Below are 26,596 nucleotides of genomic sequence, written 5' to 3'. Positions count from 1 at the left end.
ACCACTTGCAGGGTTGGCATTAGAGGCAGCAGCTTTATTGAACCAGCACGAGATGATTATGTATAGCTGGAGTGATTTATTTGTTCAAGCCCCATCACAGAGGTGTGAGCAATATGCACAGAGGGTTCAATTCATGCCCTCATCTTCCTTTCATTGTGCCCTTTCCATAGCTTCTAACATGGCATAAAGAGAAAGTTAGCAATTCAGGAAATCTAAAGGTTCACACTCCTTGCTGAGACAATTGTAACCAAGTCAATGGTAATGGGTCAAAGCAGAATTTCTGTTAAAGGTATTTTATGGCTCCCATCACCAGTGTCTGGATGCCTCAGGCTCTTCATGTTTGTTCACACAACCCTGCAAAACAGTGCAGTGCTCTTGTTCCTATCATAGAGACAGGCCTATTTGTTATACAGGCACTGTGGGCCTAGGACCACCAGGAAAAACCAGCCAGCATTCACTGCCCCTCAAACATATCCAGGGAGCCTGCGGACATTGTCCATTGAAACTCATGGGAGACATGCTCAGAAGGAAGGCAAGGAGAAAGGGATTTGGTGGTAGGGGTCTGCTACAGACCCCCACATCAAGGGGCAGAAATAGATGCAGGGCTCCTGAGGCAGCTCTCAGAGGCCATAAAAGCTAAAGAGGCAGTAGTCATGGGGGACCTAAACTACCCAGAAATCTGCTGGGAGACACAGACGGCAAAGTCCCACTGCTCACGCAGGTTTCTAACCTGTGTACAGGACCTCCACCTGACACAGGAGGTACATGGTCCCACTAGGGGGAATGCCATACTGGATCTGGTATTGGCAACGGGGGATGACATGGTAGGGGACCTACAGATTGGTAGCCATCTGAGGGACAGTGATCACCTAATAATAGAATTCACCATAAGACGTCGAGTGGGTAAGGTAACTAGTAGGGTGAAAGTACTAGACTTTAGGAAAGCTGATTTAAATGAACTCAGGCGATTAGTCAAGGACGCACTGCAGAGTAGGAGTTTTGAAATGATGGGAGCCCAAGAAGGGTGGCTGTGCCTTAAGGAAACGATCCTTTGGGCACAAAGCGAGACAATCCCCGTGCGGGGTAAAAGAGGGAAAGGGGCCAGGAGGCTTCCCTGGCTGACCGCAGAAATCCAGGTCAGCCTAAGGGCCAAAAGGGGAGCACACAAAAAGTGGAAACAAGGAGAGATCACCAAAGACGAATATACCTCCTCTGCTCGTGCTTGTAGGGAGGCAGTTAGACGGGCCAAAGCTACCATGGAGCTGAGGATGGCATCCCAAGTAAAGGACAACAAGAAATTGTTTTTTAGATATATAAGGAGTAAAAGGAAGGCCCAGGGAGGAATAGGACCCCTGCTAAATGGGCAGAAACAATTGGTGACAGACAGGGGGGACAAGGCTGAACTCCTCAATGAGTTCTTTGCCTCAGTGTTCCTAAGTGAGGGACACAACAAGTCTCTCACTGGGGTTGTAGAGAGGCAGCAGCAAGGCGCCAGACTACCATGCGTAGACCCTGAGATGGTGCAGAGTCACTTGGAAGAACTGGATGCCTTTAAGTCGGCAGGCCCGGATGAGCTCCATCCGAGGGTGCTGAAGGCACTGGCCGACATCATTGCAGAGCCACTGGCAGGAATATTCGAACGCTCGTGGCGCACGGGCCAAGTCCCGGAGGACTGGAAAAGGGCCAATGTGGTCCCCATTTTCAAGAAGGGGAGGAAGGAGGACCTGGGCAACTATAGGCCAGTCAGTCTCACCTCCATCCTTGGCAAAATCTTTGAAAAAATTATCAAGGCTCACATATGCGAGAGCCCGGCAGGACAAATTATGCTAAGGGGAAACCAGCACAGGTTCGTGGCAGGCAGATCGTGCCTGACCAATCTAGTCTCTTTTTATGACCAGGTTACGAAACACCTGGACACAGGAGGAGGGGTGGATGTTGTATACTTAGATTTCAGGAAGGCCTTCGGTACGGTATCCCACCTCATACTGGTGAACAAGTTAAGAGGCTGTGACTTGGATGACTACACAGTCCGGTGGGTGGCGAATTGGCTGGAGGGTTGCACCCAGAGAATCGTGGTGGATGGGTCGGCTTTGACCTGGAAGGGTGTGGGCAGTGGGGTCCAGCAGGGCTCGGTCCTTGGACCGATACTCTTTAATGTCTTCATCAGTGACTTGGACGTGGGAGTGAAATGTACTCTGTCCAAGTTTGCAGATGACACAAAGCTATGGGGAGATGTGGACACGCCGGAGGGCAGGGAACAGCTGCAAGCAGACCTGGACAAGTGGGCAGAAAACAACAGAATGCAGTTCAACAAGGAGAAATGCAAAGTGCTGCACCTAGGGAGGAAAAATGTCCAGCACACCTACAGCCTAGGGAATGACCTGCTGGGTGGCATGGAAGTGGAAAGGGATCTTGGAGTCCTAGTGGACTCTAAGATGAACATGAGTCGGCAGTGTGACGAAGCCATCAGAAAAGCCAATGGCACTTTATCGTGCATCAGCAGATGCATGACGAATAGGTCCAAGGAGGTGATACTTCCCCTCTATCAGGCGCTGGTCAGACCGCAGTTGGAGTACTGCGTGCAATTCTGGGCGCTGCAATTCAAGAGGGATGCGGATAACCTGGAGAGGGTCCAGAGAAGGGCCACTCGTATGGTTAAGGGCCTGCAGACCAAGCCCTATGAGGAGAGACTAGAGAAACTGGACCTTTTCAGCCTCCGCAAGAGAAGGTTGAGAGGCGACCTTGTGACTGCCTATAAGTTCATCACGGGGGCACAGAAGGGAATTGGTGAGTATTTATTCACCAAGGCGCCCCCGGGGGTTACAAGAAATAATGGCCACAAGCTAGCAGAGAGCAGATTTAGATTGGACATTAGGAAGAACTTCTTCACAGTTCGAGTGACCAAGGTCTGGAACGGGCTCCCAAGGGAGGTGGTGCTCTCCCCTACCCTGGGGGTCTTCAAGAGGAGGTTAGATGAGTATCTAGCTGGGGTCATCTAGACCCAGCACTCTTTCCTGATTATGCAGGGGGTCGGACTCGATGATCTATTGAGGTCCCTTCCGACCCTAACGTCTATGAATCTATGAAAGCACACAGCTCAGAGAAAGGAAAACAGCCCCACCATGGCCTGGGCTCTCCCCGGCCAGCACAGAAAACTGAAGCCTAGAGGATTTAAACTCTGGTCAGTGCTCAGTTTTGCATTGACTCCATTAGAGATGCAATTCTTCCACCGAAGCAGCAATACCTGTACAATACCTATGCATTTGTGTCAGCAAAACCATGTGCTTCCCAGATTACCTTATTCTTACTTCCCCTGAGCAAAATAAGCCATCCCACTAAAAGCAGTTTTGCTGGTATAGCTGTATATTGGGTCAGATCACAGGCCTCACTAATGATGCTATAGCATCAGAAATGGATATTGCTGGCTTGGCTTTGCGCCCATCTGAGATTCATTCTTTCCTATTGGAAATAAGTGGCTGTATTACTCACTTCCAAGATGAGGCTGTTGACATGAGGAAAACAAAGCTTTGTCTTAGAATTATCAAGTGAAAATGCTGTTCCTGCAAGTCAGAAAGGGTCCTGGTGCCAGGAATCAATTAGTGAGGCATGAAGTGATGAGGGACCCAGCACTGAGACACAAGGCAGTGAGGGTCCTGGTGCAGATGCACCCAATACTGAGACAAGGAGTGGCGGGGGTCCAAGCAGGGGGGCAGGCGGCCAAGGAGGCAAGCGCTGGGGGCCCCCCAGAGGAGCAAGTGATGGGGAGAAGCAGGTGGGGGAAGAGGCAAGTGGAAGGGAGCATGAACGACGCGTGCCCCCGGCAGTTGGGGGGGCACGGCGACAGCGGGAGCACAGCGGCAGTAAGCAGGAGCTCCCACAGACGCCGCCAGCACTGTTGGCAGTGGGGGCGGGGAGTGATGAGCGCCAACCAGGGGTCGGCAACCACCTGCAGACACCGCCAGCGGTGGCAGGATGGCAAGCAGAGCCTTTTTGTAGAGGGTGCACTACCACGATCAGAGGGTGCACATGCACCCCCTATGTGTCACCCCTGGAGGGGAGACAACATGTTGTGGGGGCAAGGGCTAAGGGCCACGGTCAAGCTGTCTGCCTTCCCTTCACTTGCTTCCCTGTTGCTTCCCTACCACTGCTTTCCTGCTGCAGCAGTTAAGGGGTAGATACATTTAAGACAATCCTCCTATAATTAGATTCCAAATATGAAAAATTATAACAAATTTATAGTTAGGGCTAGTAAAGGGACTAAGAATATGGAGTAAAGGTGGCCCCGCTGCTCAGTTTCCAGCGATGGAGTCCCAAAGGGCCCATGTTGATGGCAGGGGAGTGCAAGTGATAAATGCACTAATACCCATACTGCTGCTACTTGCCCCACCACCCCCGCTGCTGCTGCTTGCTTGGCTGCTGCCACTGGGCCTGGATCAAGCCTAGGAGGATAATCAAGTTTGACACCCCTGAGCTACATTAGTCTAGCTTTACATTGGTATATAGCTGTGGTCCCCTTCGCCACAGAGGGATAGCTAAGGCAATACACCTTTTTGTGCACAACTTCTAATGGCCTTCTCTGGGATCACATAGGAAATCTGTAGCAGAGCAGAAAGTTGAAACCAGGTGCCCCAAGACCCAAGCTAATCCCCCTGACCATTGGACAGCATTTCCTTTCTCCAAACTTGGTCTTACATTTTGTGTTACTTCATAGACATAACTGAGGCCAACAAGAGCTGCCTTACCTAAAACATCACTGTAGAACTGATTCCGTTCTCTCCAGAAAACCTGGTGAAACAAAACATCATGGAGGGTGTAAAAGAGTTCATTCTTCATCCTCTCCATAAAGGACATGTGGTCTGTCAGGCCACTTACACTGGCAGGAGCATATGAAGCTACGGCTGGGATTCCCCCCACAGTTCCGCTCTACTGTGTTGCTGGTAGAGAAGTGGAAAGTGTATATGAAAGGGATGCCGAGCTGTTCTGCCACTAGATCAGAGCAAGGGAAAATGGGATCTGCCAAGACCACTTTAAAGGCAGCCCCTCTAAGCTTCTTCATCCACTCCTTGTTCCCCATGAGCTCCTTACAAATCAGTTTGCTTCTGGATATGAACTCAGACGCAATGTCAAACAGCCTGGAACAGTAGTCCCAGTAGGAAACCCTAGACATTTTGTAGTGGTGCATCTGGAGGAAGTCTTCTGTTAGGGATATCATTTCCTCCTTGGTGATTGGCACCATAATCATCTCAAAGCTTAAAGGGGAAGACTTGGTTGGATCAACAGTCTGAAAGCACAAAGGCAGCAGCACTGTCACCTCATGGCCCCGGGCTATGAGCTCTTGCAAAAGGGACTTAATATTGATCCAGTGGCTGTTGAACTTGTTCTTTTAAACATATATAAGAAAGAGCTAAGTTTTTCACATTTCTGAAGTGTAGACTTTAAGAACAACACCAAAAATCATGAGAGTTGGTAACACTGTTCCCCTTCAGGAGCCTGGTGAGCCTCCCTTTGGTATTTTATCAGGACAGTGTTAGTGAACACACATGTAACTACTAGGGCTCTGCGACGCTTCGGGTAGTGATTCGATTCAGAGGAGATTCGGACTGATTCAGTGGCCAAATCTCCAAATCCGAATTGAATCAGGGGACCAGTTAAAAAGTCTAAATCAATCTGAAGCTCTCTGAATCTTCAGAAAAGATTCAGACAGCTTTGAATCGATTCGGACAGTCCCCAGTGGCTGCAGCATGGAGCTGCAGCCGGACTAGGAGTTAGTAAGTAGGGGTGGGGACCATGGGGGGACCCCTGCCAGGCCCCATCCCCTACCTGCTCCCCCAGCCTCCCTGACCCCCACCCGCTCCCCCAGCCCCCCCACGGCTGCCCCAGCTCCTGGTGCTTTAAAAAAAAAGCCTCGACTCACTGGGTGCTGCTGGGTGGGGGGCCATTCCCACTGCCCCACACCATGTGGGGGCTCTGCATGAGCCCGCCAACCAACCTCCTCCCCTCCCCAACAGCTGCCCAGCCCAGTTCTGGCCCTTTAAGAAAAAAAAATACTGAGAAAAACCCCGGGACTCACCAGCTCCTGCAGTGACCTCGGGGCTTCAGGGGGCTCATGTGGCAGGGGCCAGCAGTGGGCAGTGGGGATCGGCCCCTGCTGGGCACAAACGGTGAGTCCCAGGGTTTTTCTCGCTTTTTCTTTTCTTAAAGGGCTGGAGCTGGGGTGGGCGGGGCAGCCATGTCGGGGGCTGGGACAGTGGGGGGGGATCAAGGGGATTATGCAGAGCCCCCCATGCAGTGGGGGGCAGTGGGGATTGCACCCTGCTCGGCAGTGATTTGGGGCTTTTTTTTTTCCCAAGTGCCGGGAGCTGGGGCCAGCGGGGCAGCCATTGCCAGGCTAGGAGAGCAGGTAGGGGATGGGCCTGGGTGATTCAGAGATTTGGCAGCAGCTCAGTCTCTGAATCAGATTCGGCTGAATCAAATCGGGACAGTGATTCGAATCACTGAATCAAATCACTGTCCCCCAAATCAGCTGAATCCGAATCCGAAGCGAATACTAGCCGCTTTGCACAGGCCTAGTAACTACCAGTATAGCCTATGGGCAAAACGTTGAAACAGTGAAACTTTTCGAAGAAATGAAACGGAACAGCAATTTCGAATTGAAACGAAATTCTAAACGAAATGCTGTTCCATCAAAACAGAATGGTGCCGTTTCACACAGCCCTAATAAATAAAACAAAGAGCTGTCCATGCTAAACTGGAACCCAGTTGCTATGGGAAACACCAAATTTGATAGCACCTAATTAGCTCCGTAGTTACCAAGGAGGACACATGTTTCATTTGTGGTTACCTTTAGGTTTCCAACGAAATCAGGGGCTTCAATATTTTTAAAAGATAAAACGGAAATAGAATGATTATTGCTCAAAATAAAGCTATCTGGGAGATGGTTTTCTTATCCCAGGAAGTTTTTCTGTATTTTGAATATTTTTTTTCAACTTACACTGGGAAGAATGATCAAATTCTTATAATTTTCTGCAAACTACTTAACAACAATTTTATTTTATTTTATTTTATAAAATAAAATGGTTTGGGTCAGCCAAAATGTTTCACTTTGACTTCGGCCTCTTTGTTTTTGTGTACTGCAAATAGCTGCAAATGGGTACATTTTTAATTTGTTTGTGAAGCAATTTCAAAAGGCATTTAACAACCAAATTTTGTACAATATAATATTGCCTTGCTTCCAACGTCCTAAATCCAGCAGCGTGCTGTGTGGTTGGCTTGCAAAAACTCACTTTTATTGGTGCCTCCAACCTGATGTTTCTCCCTTCCCCCAGCAGAATGGCTAGCCCCCTCGTGACATACATGAATCATTGGCATTCATCTGCCAAGCCCCATCCAGACTCTTTAGCAACCTGCTATCAGAGCTCTTAACTAGCCAAGGACTAAACATCACAAAGGCACAAACAGCAGTATACAAGTGCAATTAAAATAAGGCTGGCCTGGCTTTTACAAGAAGCACTGCAGCATTGTACAGCAAGGATCCAAACAATCTACAGTGTTTTAACAGTAGAATGTAAAACTTATCTAAAAAAAGAAATTGCTTTTTTTTATGCAGCACATAGTTAACCTATGGAACTCATTATCACAGGAGGTTATAAAGGCAGATGGCATAGCCAGGTTCAAGAGGGGACTAGACAAATTCATGGATGATAGATTCATTAATACAGTGGCTCTCAACCTTTTAAGACTCAAGGCAGCCCTCATAAAATGCCAACTTTTAGTTCTAACTCATTTTTTTACTATAGAAAAAAATAATAGAGACATTTTTCTGTTGCAAAGAACTCAGAAAGCCCATAGCAGGTCAGAATGCATTGAACACTATGGATTCCTCTTTGAAATCGCTGGGTTTACCCTGTGAATTATGTTTGCATACCCAACAGTGCTGTCTTGGCGTAGCACCCTGCAGTACCCTTGAAAGGATCTTAAGGTAACTCAGGGTGCCCTAGCATATGGCAATAACAATAATAATAATAATAATGCACTATAGGCCCTAGAGTCCCTTGGCTGCCTCCACTATCTTCATCTATTCCCCTCTATTGTGTGCCCTTGTCTTTCAGTCATCCACATTTAATTTCTGTATGTCTGACACTACAATATCCAGTCATTGTTGTCCTGATTGACAATCACTACACTAATAGCTACAAAATAGAACAGTCCAGGGTGTATCCTCTGGCACCTTTAAACTAATGGTGCTGTATGCCAGGAGGGTATGAGAAGAGAGAGGGTATGATAGAGAGAAATCACTCTAGATATACCCCATTCATATCCTCTTCTTGTCATCCACTCGTCCTATTATTGAGGACAGGATACTGAGTTCAAAGGTCCATTGGTCTACCCATTGGTCTAACCCAGTATGGTACTTCTTATGTTCATTTGGACCCTGTTCATACTCAAGTCCTCTTCACTGAGCAGGTCAACAGTCTGGTCTTCTGACATGCCATCACTAAACCTTGGGTCCTGCTCAGCTGGAAAGCTTGCATTTCACTTAGAATCCCATGGGATTCTTTCCATCCACCTCTAGTTTGTTCACTCCTGAGCTGCCCTCACATCTTGAAGAGATCCCAGTCTCCACCACTTGCTACACGTCCTTCACTAGAATGGACCATGTTTGACCTAGACCACGGAAATGCTGAAGGGGATGGGGGACAGAGGTCAATATGGATTCACTGGACATGCCTTGAAGCAGGACACTCATTTCCCCCCCATTTCCACCTGTTTAGACCAATGGAATCCCACTGTCTACAGGTACTCCTGAGTTATATCAGTGTCAGAGAAAAATATTTGTCACTGGCTTTAAATGTCTTCTTGAAGTCTTAGCTCACCCAAAAGACACAGAGACCTTTGAGTATTTTTCCCTGCTTCCAACTCATATACGAGTTTCCTCTCCAGTGAAAACTACCTCGCCAGGGCCACATTTTCAGCTTGTGTAAACCAGTGCTGCTCCACTAAAGTCAGTTTACACCATTTAAGGTCCACCCCTGTACAAAGTTCAATCACTAGGCCATCTTATATCACCCACTGACTTCATGTGCAGGGTTGGGTACTTATTGAAACTCACCCAATATACGACTGTAATAGGAATCCCATTCCTTCCAAACCAGGAGCTGCAGTATGTCATGCATGAAGTAAAGCAATAGGTTTTGAGTCCTCTCCAGGAAGGACATCTTTTCCTGTAGCTGGGAAGTGGCAGCTGGTACATAAGAAGGAGGAGCTAGCACTTGACCACACAGCCTCTCAAATGCAAACCCTGGAGAAAACCTTAGGGTGAAGATAAAGGGGAGTCTCAGCATCACCGCCAACAGCTCACCGCAGGGGATTACTGGATCCGTGAGGAGGATGTCATAGTGGGATGAGTGCAGTTTTTCCAGCAGCTTCCTGTTTTTTACTGCCCCATTGCATATCTGTCTGTGCAAGGTAGTAATGCTCCGAGAAAGGCTTCTCATTGTGCTGTGCATCTGCCAGAAGGAGAGCTGAGATTTTTCAAAGATCCAAAACCAGAGGAATCTCTCCCACAGTGCCTGCAGCTCACCAGCAGTAAAGTTGATTTCGAGGGTTTCAAAATGAAGAGCAGAAGTCGAAGTTGCATTGACAGAAAGGGATGCTGAATGGACCAACACTGTGATGTTATGACCCCTGCCCACCAGTTCCTCAGCCACTATCTTCAGATTCCTCCAATGACTGTACTCAGCAGGCCAAACAAGTACATTCCCAGGGCACGAGCTCTTAGCCAGCAAAGAGAGGCAAAGAAATATTTTGCTGATGCATGCCAGAGATAGCATAGCTGCAGCAGCTGAGGATGGGCAGGGGCTGCCTTTATGCAGGAGCCTGCCTTTCAGGAGTAAGTCATAAAAAATTCATCCTATCAGTAACAAACCCTCTGTGTTTTATTCATCAGCTTTCTGCTTCTGGAAAACCTGAACAGGAGTTGTACTCAACATGGAATGAACAAATACCAGAGTCCTCCTTATCAGAAGTTAATGGCAGCTCATACTGGGAGCTTGCTGTTCTCTGTGATTTCTAAAATCAGGGAGATTTTCAAAGGTGCAAATAGGAGTTCAAAACCCAAATGCCACTGACTTTCAGTGAGAGTAACAGGTCTGATTTGCAGAGTATCCAACCAGGCAGGTAGGTGTCTATAAACCCCACTAGGCACATAAGCAATTAGGCATCTAGGCTAGAGACAGACATTCAAAAAGCTGGAGCCTGAATTGATTCAATCTTTGTAGGTTAATCTAACCTGCCTAGATGGAAACAATTTGCAAGTGAATAAACATTCAGGAAATGCAGCCACATACCTGCAGTGGCTCAAGCCTGGGGCCCGGGGGTACTAGAGCTGCCCTCAGCTGCTGGGAAGCTGTGCTGGGGGGTCATGGAAGCCCCAGCAGGAGCCTCAAGTGAACTGGCCAGGGAGAGGGTTTAATTTCCCCCCACTCCCTGTCCCACGGGTACGGACCCGGTCCAGGGTCAGCACTCCCCCCTTGCTGCTGCAGCTGCATGGTGAGACGCTGGGTGGCATGGCCCTTTGAGGCAGAGGGGGCAGGGAGAGGGGTTAATCCCCACTCTGCCCCCAGAGGACCATAGCCGGGGTCTGCCAGCCCTGATCACTGCTGCCGCCAATCGTTCCCTGCACAGGGCAAGCAGCAGAATAAGCCCTCTCCCTGCCCCCTCTGCCAGACACCAGAGGGAGGGGGGAATAACTCCCCCTCCCTGCATCCCTGCCTAAGGGGGCCATGCCAGTCAGCCTCTAGCCATGCCCATGCTGCTGGAGTGATGAGGGGGCAGGGACCCTGATGGGGGCAGCAGCCCTTTTTCATGGTGTCCCGGGACCTGCAAGCCTCTTCCCGGTGGGGGGCTGCACTGTGAGGCAGTCAGAGCTGCCATAGACTGCGCAGGGCAAGCAGCAGCAGTGCTAGGCAAAGCTTGGGGGGCTAAGGCCACCCCTCTCAGCCCCAGTGCTTCCACTTGCCCTACACAGGGTGCAGCAGCTCTGACCACTCTACTCTTGCCTGCAGCACAGCCCTCCCCTGTTGCCAGGAAAAGGCTGCCAGGAAGAGGTTTGAGCTCCTGGAAAACCATGAAAGGGGGTGCTGCCCCCATCAGGGTTGCTCCCTCCTCGCTGCTCCAGTGGTATGGCCCCTTTGGGGAAGAGGGCAGGAAGCGGGGTTATTTCCCCCACCCTCCAGTGTCTGGCAGAGGGGGCAGGGAGGGGACTTATTCCACTGCTCACCCCACACAGGGAGTGATTGGTGACGGTGGCAGTCAGGGCAGGCAGACCCCAGCTGCAGTGCCCCGGGGACAGAGTGGGAAATAAACCCCTTTCCTGCCCCCTTTGCCTCAGGGGACATGCCAGATGGCATCTGGCCATGTCCCTGCCCCTGCAGTGGCAAAGGGGGAGCACCAGGTGGACCCTGGTTCGAGTCCATGCTGGTGGGACAGGGAGGGGGGAATTAAACCCCCTCCCTGGCCAGTTCACTTGAAGCTACTGTTGGGGCTGGCCATGCCCACACTGCTGGTGCAGCAAGCAAAGAAATGCCTGGCAGGGGTCTGTGCTAGTGGGACAGGGGAGGGAGAAGAATAAATCTCTGCTCCCTTCACCTTAGGGCAGCTGGCATCTGGCCACACCTCCACCTCTGCCAGTCCCTGCTCTGGCTAAGCAGTAGAGGGGCCGGGACAGAGGGCCAGAGCAGCCCTGCTCTGCTGCAGCAGAGAGCACAGCCCTGCCCAGGCCTGCAGAGCATGCTGGGATGCTGAAGGACTCTGGTTTAAGTGAAACCAGGAAAGGGTCTGAGACAGAAGATGCATAAACCGGTTTGAGCTCAGTCAGTTCAGTCTAATACTACAGTCAACCAGGTTTATCTCAAACCACATTCGGCCATTTTGAAACTGGTTTATGTGCACTGAACTTATGTTCTGTTACAGTTTAAAACCTGTTTCTGATCACTTAAACCGGTTTGTGTGTAACTTCTGTCCCTAGCCCTAATGTCTGCTGGCTTCTTGCCTGTTGAAAAGGCATCTACCCTGCATTATTAAGTACTTAAATACTTTCTAAATTCAACCCTTTACACCTTACCTTGCCCTTCTGCTTTCAAAAAGCTTTTCCACATTCTGTGCTTTTCAATATATAATAGTCCACTGCAATGCAAAGAGTGTAAACTACTGTGATGAAAGGAAAGTAAGAGCTGAAAAGACACAGACCAAGCTCTTGATTTTGGAACTGGACTGCAGGGGCATGCATTGGTATAAGTGGATCTTCACATGGGCACAAAAGTTTGCATGTGCACATCGGTTTGCAGGATTGTTTTAGGTCAAGTCCACCCTGCAAGCTTTGTGTCACAACTATGAGCACTTTTGCTGATATACTTTCTTCTTTGGCAGGTGGTATAACTCTGCTGGCAAAAGAACCCTTTTTTGTAAGCATGTGTCTCTACTAGGCAGTTTTGCTGGTGTTGTTATAATAGACTTGGTAGTATAGAGCCCTTAGTTTTGGATTTCAGCTAGCTCTTACTTTCTGCAGCTGTCTCTGGGGTCCTGGTTCTATTTTGGTGTTACTCCTGCTGGTTTACACTTTCAGTTCCCTGAAGATCTAGGGGTTAGATTTTCTAAAATAGTCTCAAAAGGGGCTACATTTTCAAATGTGTTCAGCACATAACAGCTCAATGTAGCATCCAGGGGATGGTTTTCAAACAAGGGGGCAACCAACATGCTGAGACAGTCTGGCCCTCTCAAGAATAGGAAAAAAATAAGCTATACCTGAAGAGTGAATTTCTAGACAGTTATTTTTCACCATAGGTAACAATAACAAACATACATATATGACCTGGGTTAAACTTACAGCTCCAATGAAAGCATTTACTCTACCTCTTTATTGGTTTGTCAGAAAAAGGGATATTAGAAGTGGCAGTAAAAGGGTACCCACAGAGCATCCTCACCAGTAGTGTAACTAGGGTGGGGTGAGAGGGGCACCAGCCTTGGGTGCCAACTTAGAGGGGGCAGCAGAATTGACCCATGCCCCTATGAGACTTTCCACAACACATGGAGCCCTGCATAACCCAGCCGGAGGGTCCTCAGAGAGCTCAGAGCGCTGCCAGTCCATGCTATTGAAGCAGCAGCAGTAGCAGTGACCATTCAAATGAGGAGTATCTGGGCAGGTAAGATTCCTCCCCTCCCCCTCCCCCTCCTACCAACTGTTGGGGCTCAGTGTAAAATTTCTCTCCCACCACCCCCGGTGCTGAGAGAGCTTCTGTTGCCTCTGCTCCCCACCACCTGCATTTCAGGTTTGGAGCATGTGGATGAGCAGTGGGTGGGCAAAGTTTACTTCTTGGCAGCAAGCTCAAGAACAGGATGGAGCTAGTGTTCCTGAGCTGCTTGGCAGGGGTTGCACAGGAAGTCTGCAGCGAAGATGGGTACTGAACCCAAACCTCCTGAGTGTCCTGCCAGTACATCAGGCAGAAGACCTTCTTGCACTTGTGACCACCCAGCTTGGTTACTCAGATTCATTATTTTACTTAGTAATGAAATCACAAACCCCAAAACAACTCTGAAAGCTATAGAACGCAGCAACCAACCATTCAGTAAAATGGGTGGCCCTTAACATGTTGCTTTTTTGCTCTAACTACTGCAGCAGCTCCCCCATGTATTTATTTCTTACTTGTGGAATAAAGGTATTGCCAAGACAGTGAAATTGAATTGTTTACCAACCTTTCAAGACATCTCTTATAAAAAGGGATGTCTATACTAGTGGGGGGCCCAGTGAGAATGCCTTCACTTAGACTTGGTCCTGGTTAACTCCATGTTTGGACACTCTTATTCAGGAATAAGAGAGCTTTGCATCTACCATCTCCTGCACACCAAGAGCCAACATGACACTAGCCCCACATTGGCTGGCTCTATGCACTGCACACAGCAAACTGGGAAGGAGACAGGCAGCACAGCAGTAGATAGGGCAGGGAGCAGAAAGCTGAGCAACAAATCGAGCAAGGGAAGGGGATTACCACGGCACTTAGGGAAGGCACAAATCTTAATTTGTTTCATATCTGTCAAAACGGCTGGACCCCACTGCTGTAGACAATCCCTTTTATAAGACATGTATGCTGCCCCTATATGCCACTAGGTGACAGTAATGTATCGTAGACAGGTCTTGAATGTCTGGTAAACCATACAATCCCATTGTCCAGACAATCCTTTTATTTCACAATTAAGAGATAAGTCCATTTCACTGTGAGAAGACAAAAGCTTCTGAACCCTGTCCAACTATAACACTTATTGTTTGCCAAGTTGTATTACTTAGGGTCTGCCATTACCACTTGATAGTATTGTTTGGCTTCTTCTTTCCTCTTTCATTCTCATTCCTTTCTTCCCAAAGAAATCTGACAGCTATTGTAATGGAATAGCAATGGGAAGCTGAGGCGAGTCGCATGATACCCTGTACTCTCAATAATAACATTTAATTTTCCTGAGGAATTAAGGGCTTGATCCTGCAGAAGTACTCAAGTTCAATGAGCGTCTGAGTTCAACGAAAGCTGAAGGTACGCAGCACTTGCAGGTTCCAAGCCAAAAGGCTCCACAGAACTAACTACCACTGATTGCATGTAATTAATACCCAAGTCAATTATTATTGCAGCCAAACAAATTAGCTCAATCAACAGTTCCCAATAATTCAGAACAAAGCCTTTGTGTGAACTGAAATCTCAATACTCTGTTTATTTCGGGTCACAATGTACACAAACATAATATGTTTTGAAAAGGGAGGATTGGTTTTAAATAACCAGTGATGCAAGCATGGGACCTGTTACAAAGCTGCTATTGATTTCAGTATTCCAGCTGAGAACGTCTAAATATTCCTCTGACTCACCAGGCCAACTTGCCATGAGCATGATGTGCATTAGGCATATTGGAAAGAAAGGTCAGAATGCATTTTACTTCAGCCTTTCATTTATGTCTGATCTGTGGAACTGACAGAGACAATTTGAATGCCATTTCTGGTTACAGCAAGAAAGGATTATCACATCCTCTATTCTGCATAGCATAAGCCAAATCATTTCACCCAGTTACACCTGTATCGCACTTTCTACGATAGAAGAGGTTTCAAGCTAATATATCTTGCTATTTGGGAGAAAAGGGTTTATACTCTGGGATTTATTAGGGGATTATTCAAGAAGGAAAGAATTCATGTTTGAGAAAATTACAAGAGTAACCACTTCATAGTTAAAGTAACAAGATGTTTCTAAAAAAACCCTAAAGCTGGCTCCTTCTAAGAACTGGGAAGGTGGGCAGGGGCCAAGACAGGCTTTGTAGGAAAAGTCTGAAGTCAGTTAACAAGGGGTTCCACAATCTACTCCTGGAAAAGAAACTATTTTGTGTTTCATCCCACTGAAGGAGCCATGGCACATCTATCCTTCCATTACCAAGACCTAATGCCTAGAACCACAAAGAGAACTGATCACATAAAATCAAAAAAGCTAATGGCCTTCTTTTTGGACTTATGGAAAGGATATAGGGTACACTGAAGATGTCAGACTAGAAGGTCTAGCCCAATGGTCCTTTCTGTATTCAACCATGGCTCTATGCCATAAGAGCATTATGCTCAGATTCCCAGCTGAGGATATGTCACCTACATTGCAGTTAAAGGGAAGTAGAGTTTGTATAGGCACACCTGAGCTAGTTTTAAATTGAGCTAGCATGGATACCAAAACCAGTGAAGTTGTGACAGCCTGGGGTTTCATGCAAGAACCTGGTTAATACTCAGGTAGTTGGCCTGTGCTGACTTCACTGCAAGCAGTGCCTGAGTTAGCTAGTTTGAAGCTAGTTTGGGCATGTCTAGATATGATGCTTCCAAACATTTGATTGCAATGTAAACCCATCTAATATTTAGTTTCAGCTCCCCACTGAGCCTAACAAGAGGCACAGGGGGGATTTGCCAAATGGTATACTTCCTTGCTTGTCAGGTAGGTCCCAGTGGATATGGCCATTGGCAGCAGGGGGCAAGTAAGGGCAGTGCAACACCTCAACTGGCTAGTTTGAAGCTAGTTTGGACATGTCTACATGCCTCCACCACAGCAAGCCCCTGCTGTGGCTGCTTGCCCCACTGCCACTACCTCATGCCTCAAGCTGGATCTGGCCCATGAGGAGTCCTGTGGTTTATATTTGGCCCGAGGCATGAAGTGAGAGTGACACTTCTACCTAGAAGATAGGGGACATATGAAGTTAACTGAAAACCACATAGGCTAGGTACAGACAATCAAAAAGCCAGAGGCTGAATCAATTCAGTCTTTGCAGGTTAGTCTAAACTGCATGGATTAAATTGAAACAGAAGTGAACAGACATTTACCTTTGATTGAGGCAATGCAGCCATATGCCTGCAGTGGCTTAGGCCAGAAGCCAGGGGGTGATGGAGCATGGCTCTCTGGCTGTGTGTTCAGTTCCTCTTCCTGCTGCCCCAAGGTCTCTGGGATTTGCAGTCCAGTATTACAGCAGCAAGACTCTGCAAGGGTGTTCATCACTTTCTCTTCCTGCATCCAGATGCCTCTGGGAGTTGTAGTCCACAGTTGCAGCCAGCAGTAAGTTTAAGCAGGGGAAGGGATTTAACCCCCCTCCCTGGCCCCAGATTCCAGCCCATGTGTGCCGGGAGGGGGGAGGAGGGGAAGTTCCCTCTTTCCCCCTGCTAGACTAGGCTGCATCCCCAGCCAGGCTTGCCCCCACCCACCCCTTGTCAGCCAGCCCTCACTGCTCCACCTAGGGAGCAGAGGGGCAAGGCCAACCCTGCTCTTTGGAGCAGACAGCACAGCCCAGCCCAGGGCTGCAAGGCATGCTGGGGGACTGTGCTTTAACTTGAACCAGGAAGGGGTCTGGGACAGAAGTTTCATAAACTGGTTTGACCCAAATCAGTTAAGTCTGATACTACATTCAACCAGGTTTATCTTAAACCAGTTTTGGCCATTTTGAAACTGGTTTATGTGCACTGAGCTTCTGGTCTGTTATGAATATAAACCAGTTTCTGATCACCTAAACCCCTTTATGTGAACATGTGTCCCTAGCCATATGCTCTCTTCTGGAACTGCTGATAAGAGAACCCTAATCCCATCTGCTCCCTTGTTTTAAGGCTTTATAGTAGTCTTTAATTACACAATTAGGCACTATTTGTTCTAATGGACCCTTGCCTCATTGATAGCACAGGAGGTACAGAAGGAGACAAGATGTGGTAATGGCACTATGCTGGAACATAACAGACTGGAGTCCTGTTCCTACCTCTGACTCAACAGTGTGATGTTGAACAAAACTCAATTATGATACGGTACATGATCAAGGGGACTGGATTAATGTTGCATGAGGCAACTTTAATTGTGGCACTAGATAACTTTTGAGCATTTGACTTTGGAAACTTCACATTCTGGAACACATTTTTTTTTCTATGCAACAGCACTTAAGACTTTAAATAACCATGAGAATACAAACAAAAGGGTCGAAGGCTTACCTAGAATTTTACTGTAGTACAAGTCCCATTCTCCCCAGTAGCTTTGAAAAACATAGTCCTGGAGGTAGTAAGACACTATGTTTTTTATTCTTTCACCAAATGACAAGTTGTCAGTAAGTTCAGACAAGGCTGCAGGTGCATACGAAGGCGGGGAGGGCATCTTTCCACAATGTCTCTCCACTGTTGAGGCTGGTGAGAACCGCAGAGAATACACAAAGGGAATTCCCAGTTTGACAGCAAGAAGGTCACCACAGAGAGTCACCGGGTCAGACAGAAGCAGGTCATACTTGCTCCTCTTCAGCTGTGCCATGAAGTCATGATTGCCTAGCACGCCATCACACATTTGTCTGTTTAAATCATGCCATTTCTTGACCTGCTTTCCCAGTTCCTTATAAAACCTCCAGAAAGTGAACGTAGTAGGTTTGTTATCCAGCCACAATCCTATTATTCCTTTGATCAAGGATTCAATGTGGCTCTTGGTAAAGGGTATAGAGTATATCTCAAACTTCTCAGCTGACTCAGCTTTGGGTTTGATAAAAAGAGAAGCGTTCGACACAAGGATGGTGACATTGTGATCTCGTTTTATCAGTTCCTGTATAATGATCTTAATGTTTAACCAGTGACTGGCCTCTGTAGGCCAGATCAGCACATTTCCACAGGAGACAATTCCTATAAATGCGAACTGAAATGCTATAAATTGGAGGTGCTTCTTGCATACAAGGTTTGTGGCTGCAATAGAAGCCATTGTGGGGTTTGTGATTAGGTAGGCAGGTATTTTCCACTCTTAACAAGATCCTATGGAATCACGCCTGGCCCAGAGCTCCTAAGGAGGAACAGGCTACTTCTCCAGACAAAGGGTATTGCATAAATACATAGTGTAGGTGATGACTCCACGAGTGCATATGCAACTAAGGCCTCTGCATTGAAAAAAAAAAAAAAGGATACAGCATTTTTTCTTTGTTTCACACTCTCCCTTCCACATTCACCCCTGTGCAAAAGGTCTGCAGAAGCCCTAACTACTATTCAAGTCCTCAAAATAGCGCTTCTGCCTCAGTCCTACATGCAGGGATGTCATTCGCCCCTTTGGTTTTACTTGTCTACTTTATAATATCCTCTAAAAAAACATATTTATTATAGAAACAATGATAAGTATGGGATGTCTGAAGTTGCTTCCACATGGGTAGATATGTTAGGGAACGAATGATGCTTTACCTTCTGCTACTCTTCACAAGTTTATCACACGTATTACCACAGTTGGGGCCAACCTTTTTAGTTGATGTGCCACAAATTAACCCTGTACCTTTCTTGAGTGCCACTTTAATTTCCGTCTTTAACCCAATCTGCTGTTTTCTGTTCTATACCCTGTACTCTCTGCCAGAACTCCCGCTCTGCTTTCTTCCCCCTGCCCTATCTGCTGCTGTGCTGCCTGTCCCCTTCCTGATCTGTCATGTGTCACACACAAAGACTGCCTGTGCCATTTGTGACACTCGTGTCACAGGTTGGCCACCCTGAATTATCATGTCTTTCTTTAAAAAGTTAGCTTTTCTAATTATATTGTTCCTGTTACTGTACCTACCACACTTGGCATTTTATTTACACTAATGTTTCTGATATTTATAGTGCCAACCTGACCTTTATGTTAACTTTTAATTTAATTTATTTTTTGGTCTGGGAATTTCCTCCTTTTTTGGAAGAAAAGGAAGCTGAGACGCTCTTGACAGCCAACTGTCAGATGGCACTGTTACATATAGTGTTAGGAGATCTGTTTGCCGGATGGCATGCTGAAGAGAGGTTTCTTGTCCTTGGGGAACCTGTGAAGTTGGATGCAGGATCATGCCAAATAAGCCAGGGGCCTTGTGTTGGAAGGGCTGGAGGTGCTAAATAAGGCCTTCTTAAATGGGAAGGTGGTCGAGGCCAATAACAGTTATCTATTCTAGGTCACAGAATCATAGAAAATTTGGGCTGGAAGGGACCTCAAGAGGTCATCTAGCCCAACCTCCTGCTCAAAGCAGGACCAGCCCCAACTATATCATCCCAACCAAGGTCTAGGCCAGGTCTTCAAAACCTCCAAGGATGGAGATGCCACAGCCTTTCTGGGTACCATGCTCCAGTGCTTTACTACCCTCCTAGTGAGAAAGCTTTTCCTAATATCTAACTTAAATTTTCCTTGCTGAGACCATTGCTCCTTCTTCCATTATCTGTCACCACTGAGAACAGTCTAGCTCCATCCTCTTTGGAACCACCCTTCAGGTAGTTGAAGGCTGCTATTAAATCCCCTCTCAGTCTTCTCTTCTCCAGACTAAATAAGCCCAGTTCCCCCAGTCTCTCCTCACAAGACATGTGCCCCAGCCCCCTAACAATTTTCACTGCCCTCCACTAGACTCTCTCCAATTTGTCCACATCCTTTCTATTGTGGGGGGCCCAAAACTGGACACACTACTCTAGATGTGACCTCACCAGTGCTGAATAGAGGGGAATAATCACTTCCCTCATTCAGCTGGCAAAGCTCCTACTAATGCAGCCCAGTATGCTATTAGCCTTCTTCACAACAGGGGTGCACTGTTGGCTCATATTCAGCTTATTGTCCACTATAACACTTACGCCCTTTTTTGCAGAGCTGCTGCTTGGACAATCAGTCCCCAGCCTGTCCTGGTGCATGGGATTGTTCCATCCTAAGTGAAGGACATTTGCACTTGTCCTTACTGAACCTCATGATATTTGTTTTGGCCCAATCCTCCAATTTGTCTAGGTCTCTCTGAATCCTAGCTCTACCCTCCAGTGTATCTACTAGGTCTGTTGGGGAGGCTTCCCCTGCCCTGGCTTCCAGCTCTGTGGAAGTTTGGCCCATGTAGCAAGAACAAGAGGCTGGAGTTTGCCCCTCCACTGAACCTTACTAGAATCAGCAAAACTGTGATGGGCTTGGGAGGAGCGCACTTTTCTTGTCTGGTGGAGGAACACTGGGAGAAGCTGGGGTGAGAATGTTTAGTCCTCCCCAAAAATGAACAGCAACATCTGTGTTACAAGGTCTCTACTCCCACAGCTGCCCTAACTCACACTCTTCCCTTTTAGCTACCTGAAGGACAGCTGGACATAAGAGATCCATCTCCACCCTACTCACTGAAAGGCTGTCTATCTGGCAATACACCCAACATAGTTGTGCTCCACTGAATCTCACACCCTTCTCAGCATCAGCAAACCCTTGTGAATACAGGCAGTCCTCGACTTACACCGTTTAGAGTTGCAACATTTTACAATTACAATGTTTATAAATTGACACCCTGTTTCAACTTTCTGATGTCAGTTTCGACTTTACAACACTTGATCTGACACCAAGCCATGACAGCAAATAAGTTTGCTGCGTCACCCATCTCCCTGGAGAACATCTGTCCAAACTTCCTTGGACACTTTCTTTAAGAAAGCAGACAAGACTCCAGAAAAACCTGTAGCCAGGACTCCTGAGAAGACTCCAGCCAAGAACCCTTCAAAAAATCCAACCAAGAGCCCTTCAAAAAGTCTAGCAGTCTCCTCAAAGATGTCCTTCCAAATCAACATGATTGCTATTTACAATATAAATACATTAATGTAGCTGTATTACTCATCTATAATTGATCAACTACAAAATTCTGGAGTATTTTTGGTGAAAATAGTGTATCGGATCTTGGTTCGGTAACCAATCCCCCATTTATAACGTTGTCTCCTATGGGAAAATCAGTTCCGAGTTACAACATTTCGACTTACGATTCAGTTTTCAGGAACCAATTGTGTCATAAGTCTAAGGACTGCCTGTATAAATTCAAGTGCCTAACTTTAGGTGCTCAAATTTGGAAGAGTTGGCCTTTGTCAGAGTCAAGATTTTTTTCAACTGATAGCAATTCCCAAATCCTCGAATCTGAGGTAAATTAAGAGTTTGTTCTGAAAGAGTAAACTGTGTCCCAAGCCTAAGTCATTCTGACTGTTGCCTTAATAAAAATGCCTAGGTCTTTAACTGAACAAGTAGTTTTTCAATTCCTACCAGTTAGGCAGGCATCTGGATCTTACCACCAAAAATTTAACATTGAGTCAACCCATGCATGAGTTTTCATTAGCTAATTTTACCAGCATGCACTAACTGTTCTGGGAGAGCTCTTCACATGGATACTCTATTCTATAATAAAAGATGCTATATTCTGGAATAATAAGTGTGCGCACAAGCTACATGATTTACCATGGAAGAAGTGATTCTTACTCCAGAACAAAGTGTGCACATTATCCCTGTGGGGGGTGGGGGGGAGTTACAAGGAGCTATTCAGACCAATTTAGCCATGTAGGCAAACCCATGCTTACAAGCTTTTCCCCATCTATCAAAAAAGCATGATTCTCAGGCTTCTGTCTTGTACCAGATCCACACAAAGATATCCACAAGCACTTACGCAGTTGCAAGATCAAGGTTTCGTTTACTTAACTGTTGTTATTATTATTATTCCTACTACTACCACTACTAGTATTTAGATTTAGATCCTACTGCTGTAAAACAATATAAAATTTATAATCAGTTAAACAAAACATGAGACACAAATTCCTCATAGCAAAATGCAAAATCATGAAAATATTTCTTACCGAGCACAACCTCCTAATAGAGACAGATATACTTAGACATTTTTTTCTTCATACTAAAATGCAGTTTGCCACGCCAACATACAGTATTCCCCATCGCATGCTCTCTCCTGTTGCTACCTACTTGATCTTTCCCTTGGTGAGAGCACTTGTGTATGAAGCAAAGAGAGCTTAAATAAGCTCCACTTGGAACAGAGCTCTTAAATGGATAGAGAGTAATATGATATGGAACCATCACATGCTTCAATGGGGTTATTTGCAGGAATTATTTAATCACCATGTTATGCTCCATTGACTAAAAGGTCAAGATTAACTCCATGGGTGGGAACATTGTCCTTGTATTACAGGTGTTTGTCAAAGCCAAGGGCTCAGTTGCCAGTACCAGAGCTAGGTTTTCAGAAGAGCCCAGTTCAATTTAGACACTTAAAACAGTGCCAGATTCTCAAATGGGCATGGCTGCTATGGCTCCCATCAAGACTCATGAAAATTTTCTGGGTGCTGAGACTTTTTAAAACACTGGGCATTTCATTCAGGTGTCTAAACAAGAGTTGTGATCTTCATAAAATCTGACCCTTAAATAATAGCTTCATTTTCCATGCATTCAGTAGTTCCCAAGACAGTCAAGAGAGACACCGCTACCCACCATTCATATTCTACAATTTACAGAAAAACTGAACAGTATCTCACAGCTCCCACTGACTTTGTTGGCAGCCCCTGGGTCCTCAGTACTTTTGAAAATCAAAATGTTTATGAATCAACCTAGGCAGGAATCTAGCTGCATATCCCCAGTTTTTAAAATGTTGTCCTTAGTGTATCATATATCAATCTCAACTTTTTTTTAAGCCTCAGAGTATTGGGGTAATTCTATCATTAAAGCAGGCCAGTAAAGTGATCATGGGGCAAGATTTTCAACATTATTTTAGTTTTTATCTATGCAGGTTTTACAAGTATAACCTAAGCTTTTAAAAGGATAGTTATACCAGTACACTCTTCATATAGATCAGCGATTCTCAACAAGGGTACCTTGAGTTCTTTTCAGGGGTGCTATGCAATGTTAGCACTGTTAGGTACGCAAACACGATCATAAGATAAAGAGAGGGTGTGTCCCCACAAGCGGGAATGTTCCCCAGGGACAACTAACGGTGGCACCAATATGTTCCCCAGGACATATTCCACATAGTGGTGCCACCACTAGTTGTCCCTGGGGAACGCACCTGCATGCCCATTTTGGCATGTGTTAAGTTGCCCTGGGATGGGGTAGGGGAGACTGGGACCAGCACCTGGCCTGGCCCCAGCAGCCTGACCTGGGGGCCTCTCAGGGAAGCAACAGCGGTGATCCAGGCACACAGAGCCTGGGCAGCAGCCGGAGCATGACTCTGGCTGGCCAGGCTCCAGTTCTGGACAGCGCAAACTGCTGCCATATGAGCCACCCCACTTTTCTCTGGCATGGGTTTTTTTTACACCAGGATCTCCCAGTGTCAAAAAACCCCACTGCACTGCAAATTAGCAGTGTGGCAAATGCCTGCACGTGCAATGCTTGCGGTTTGCCATGCTGTAGACTGGTCTGTAGTGCCACAAACTGCAAGTGCACACTCGTTTAGATGCACACAGAGATTTCAAATAGGAAACCATGATGTTAAAAGCATTCTGACCTGCTGTGGGAATTTTAAGTTCTCTGCAACAGGAAACTTGTCCTTTTATTTTTTTGATAGTCAAAAAACAAGTTAGAACTAAAAGTGGGTGCCTTAAGTCTAAAGAGGTGTGCCTTGAGTCCAAAAAGTTTGAGAACAGCTGATATAGACACTTATATTCTGGAATCATGGTGTCTTCTGAGGTTAGTTTTGTTTGCTTCAAGTAAAGCTAAAGTGAGAAAAAGCCTTCTTGGATGTTAGGAAGAGTTTCCACATAAGAAACAGTATCTGTTTCAGTGTACCTGGTAAACCTTTTCTAGGTAGACAAGTCCCAAGAGAATTAGAAGCATAAACCCTTCTCACAATCAGTGTTGTATTACTAAATCCTTTAGGTGCTTTTGAAATTCTCCCTTATAATAAATCTCTCTCTGGAAAACAGAGCTGCTTCTAATAGACCTAAAAGGTTTTGAATTCCAATATTCTTAATGATCACACCTTAAAGGTGCTAATCAAGTTTCTCCTAATCCAAAAAGATGAAAAAAGATCTTTTAAGAGGATCAGTGGATGAAGTTTAGTTTAGTCTTGGTCAGCAAACAAAAAAAGAGAAAAGCGGATTTGAAAGCTGTCATGTTTCTGTGGATATCAGACCTGTTTCCCAGTTCTAGTGTTACAAGGTTTAAATATAGAAATCTATATATTCCCAACTGTGTTTAGCAGCTACAGGTTTTTCAGGGTCATAAAAAGTTAGGACATTCAGAGTTATGTTTCCCACACCAACCTATGAACCTGGAGCCCAAGCTAAATTTTTAAAGTGGAGGCTTAAGTTCTGAACTGGGGTTTTCCTCCAGCTGACATTTCTGTTTTATTCCCTAAAACAGTTTTATGTCATCGAAAGCTGAAAAGATTCTGAACAACTGGAAAAAAAAAAAATCTTCAGCCAACATTACTGCCAAAAAACGTTGAAGTTTTCCTTTAATTATTCAGGAAAAGCAGCTTCTGGACTGAAGATAGCTAGGTGAAATATAAGTTCCATGATCATCTTTTCATTGAGGAAATGATCAGATAAAGAAACCAAAGATCTATAATTTAAATGCTCATTGACTTCTAACGATGAGCACCGGTAATTGCTGAAGCCTATAAAATTTGCCTCAAATTGAAATATCTGCAGTGGCATGTGTGTTACTGTGCAGTAAAATGCAAGATTATGCTTTTATGCTAATAGGCACAAGTCATGCCCAGTCTAGGGTGCTGTCTAACCTGGAAATTTGTCATAACTTCCGCAACTGCTGGCCAGCCACTGGTGTATGTGAACCAGCGCAAGACTACTGGTGCTTCCCAGACTTGTATTGGTAGAGCTATGCTTGGTGTGCAGCATGAAACCTCACACCAGCAACCTATCCCAAATTGTGTAAGAATATGCGATGGGAAATACCATTGTGCATGTGAATTACAGGATTTCAAGGAAGTTATGCTGATGCTCAACAGCCAAGGAGCTAGCCTTCTCCTTTCATACTCTGAGGACATGTCCAAACAGGTGTGCAGATGCAGTATGTGGTGTCACACAATGCATGCACTGCACACGCAGGTGGTCCCCACGCAGCTCATTTGCAGTGCAGGCGGGGAGGGGGGAGTAGACATCAGGAGAAAAGGAGGTGTCAGAAAGCCCTACACCTAAAAAAAAAAGCAGGGCGGCACACGTGGCAGCAGCACACACCACCTGAAACCCAAGCCCGGCCACCTGGAGCCACACTCCAGCTGCCAGCCAAGCTCCGTGCTGCAGGACTGCTGTGGCTGCAGCCCCCAGAGGCCCCCAGGTAAGGTGTTGGTCCTGGCCTCCCCTAGTCTACCCAGGGCAACATGCTGCACACCAGAGCATGCATGTATGGGGGTTCCCCGGGGACAAATAGCAGCGGTATATATTGTGCCACTGCTGTTTGTCCCTGGGGAAACATACATTCCCACTTTTGGGGCGTGCCCTGAGATGTTACTTTCAGAAAAATCTCTCACAGGTTAACTCAATGGCATTTCTCCAAGTTTTGTTTGTTTAAAATCAAATTTTCACTAGTTCTTTTTATTGCCATTCCGGCGCTGTGGAGATAGCTTTACGTGCAAGTGCACAGACACTGGTGTTGTTCGCATCGGGGATCTTGCCAATCTGCAATGGAAAAACAAACAACAATAAAAGAAATGGGTGCAATTCTCTCTGCCTTGTAATAGGTGTTCCTCTTCAACCACCAGGTGGAACCACTTAGGGCAGGGGGGATGTTTGGGTAGGTCTACTGTGAGATACCTTGGCTGAGACTTTTCAACTGTCAACTCACAGCTGTGTCTAAAATTAACGTGGCTTAGGTATCCAAATCCCCTAAGCAGCTCTGAAACCCTCATTCCTCATATATGCAAATGCTGAGACTAGATGGGCAAATTTCATGGATTCACTCTATGAAAGTGGCTACCAAACCTGTTGTGATTTATGGAGCTGGTTACAGGCAAATGCTTGTGCTTTCCAGGACCTATGGATGAATGTTTCTTCTTCTAACTGATCTGTACTTGACAAAACTCTCAAACTGCCCATTTTGAATAAATAAATAAATAATCCCATTTTGAATAAATAAGCCCATTTTGAGTAAATAAATAAATAATTATGATGTCATAGGGATAACGGAGACCTGGTGGGACTCCACCCATGACTGGACCACGGGTATAGATGGCTATACCCTGTATAGGAGGGATCATGTAGATAGAAGGGGTGGGGGTGTAGCTTTCTACGTTAAGGAAAGCTACACGTCCCTGCAAGCCGATATTGGCAACCAGGGTGGACGACTGGAGACCCTCTGGGTTAAAATCCATGGGG

At 46.3% G+C, this 26,596-nt stretch overlaps 1 protein-coding gene and 1 pseudogene across 3 annotated transcripts in view; both read right to left on the bottom strand.

Annotated features, from left to right (window-relative positions):
• The window catches only part of LOC102568629 (UDP-glucuronosyltransferase 2C1), a 77,351-nt gene that overhangs the window by 33,765 nt on the left and 16,990 nt on the right, over nucleotides 1-26,596 (bottom strand). Inside the window, exon 1 of one of the 3 annotated variants that reach the window (XM_059722177.1) lies at nucleotides 9,110-9,873. In XM_059722177.1, coding sequence (XP_059578160.1) covers nucleotides 9,110-9,830 — 721 coding nt within the window. In that variant the 5' untranslated portion in view covers nucleotides 9,831-9,873. The other 2 variants (XM_059722176.1, XM_059722175.1) reach the window with 2 other exon arrangements.
• Nucleotides 3,868-8,487, bottom strand: LOC109286306 (UDP-glucuronosyltransferase 2C1-like; annotated as a pseudogene).

Source organism: Alligator mississippiensis, chromosome 2 (genome assembly GCF_030867095.1).
Source record: "Alligator mississippiensis isolate rAllMis1 chromosome 2, rAllMis1, whole genome shotgun sequence".
NCBI classification, from domain to species: Eukaryota; Metazoa; Chordata; order Crocodylia; family Alligatoridae; genus Alligator; species Alligator mississippiensis.
The sequence above is the reverse complement of the archived record's forward strand: the minus strand, read 5'-3'. Positions and strand labels throughout refer to the sequence as shown.